The 980-nt window shown below is 51.3% G+C and overlaps 1 protein-coding gene across 2 annotated transcripts in view; it reads right to left on the bottom strand.

Annotated features, from left to right (window-relative positions):
* The window catches only part of Dcaf7 (DDB1 and CUL4 associated factor 7), a 23,893-nt gene that overhangs the window by 12,202 nt on the left and 10,711 nt on the right, over positions 1-980 (bottom strand). For both annotated transcript variants that reach the window (XR_003845158.1, XM_021212297.2), the window contains exons 3-4: positions 707-818; positions 144-262 (exon numbers count right to left, since the gene is read on the bottom strand). Coding sequence is in view for 1 of the 2 variants with exons in the window: in XM_021212297.2 (XP_021067956.1) it covers positions 144-262; positions 707-818 (231 nt within the window). In the remaining variant the exon portion in view is untranslated. The remainder of the gene's footprint in view (positions 1-143; positions 263-706; positions 819-980) is intronic.

Raw genomic sequence — 980 nt, 5'->3', positions numbered from 1 at the left:
GAACAGTGTGCCCTCTCACCTGCAGGTACAACAGTGTGAGAACAGTGTGCCCTCTCACCTGCAGGTACAACAGTGTGAGAACAGTGTGCCCTCTCCTCTCACCTGCAGGTACAGACAGCACAGGATAAAAGGAAAAACATTACCTCTTTGTCATGGGCAATTAGCTGGGTCTTCACATGGCCAGACACGAGATTCACTCGTCCCAGCACCTGCCCGGTCTCTAGTCCCCAGATGGTGCACGTTGTGTCAATGCTTGAGGTACCTGCAGAGATCAGAGCATGTCAGAGACATACGGACTCCCCTCTGCTCTGCCTGGCACGAGGGACAGCAGGCCACAACCACATCCTGAGCATCACTTTTGTCCTTTGCGGTAGGGAGGAGAGTGTCTTGAGACATAGTACCCTGCTGTAGTTCAGGCTGACCTTGAACTCAGGACCTCCCGGCCTGCACTCCCAAGTGCTAGTGTGGGTGTGCAACCACCACATCTGCAAGACCTTAGATTCTAGATTCGAGAGCTGTGACAGACACACAAGGAAAGCTAAGCTCCCTATGAGGAAGTAACAACTGCTCTCCATATTCACCCACTTTACCGGGGCCTGTTCTTGGCATGAGGTGCAGGCCTCAAACTCATGCATAAAAACTGAAAAGGGCTGGATCTGAGGAAATGGATCTTCCCTTTCCTCAAGCTGGGATTCAAAACCCTCACCTAGAAGATAAGGATCCACCTCGTTCCAGTCGAAGGAGGTCAGGGGAGCACAGAAGTCTGAGTTCTTGTTGTTATTTAGCAAGCACTCCAGCCTGGTCTCGGTTTCACCGACCTGTAGAGACAAGGATTGAAAACATTAGCCAGCCTACACATACCATCCCTACTTAAAATCCTGTTTAGGGGCTGGAGAGATGGCTCAGTGGTTAGGAGCACTGCCTGCTCTTCGAGAGGTCCTGAGTTCAAATCCCAGCAACCACATGGTAGCTTACAACCA

Source organism: Mus pahari, chromosome 14 (assembly GCF_900095145.1).
Source record: "Mus pahari chromosome 14, PAHARI_EIJ_v1.1, whole genome shotgun sequence".
Taxonomy (NCBI): domain Eukaryota; kingdom Metazoa; phylum Chordata; class Mammalia; order Rodentia; family Muridae; genus Mus; species Mus pahari.
This window is presented reverse-complemented; position numbering and strand designations above follow the sequence as displayed.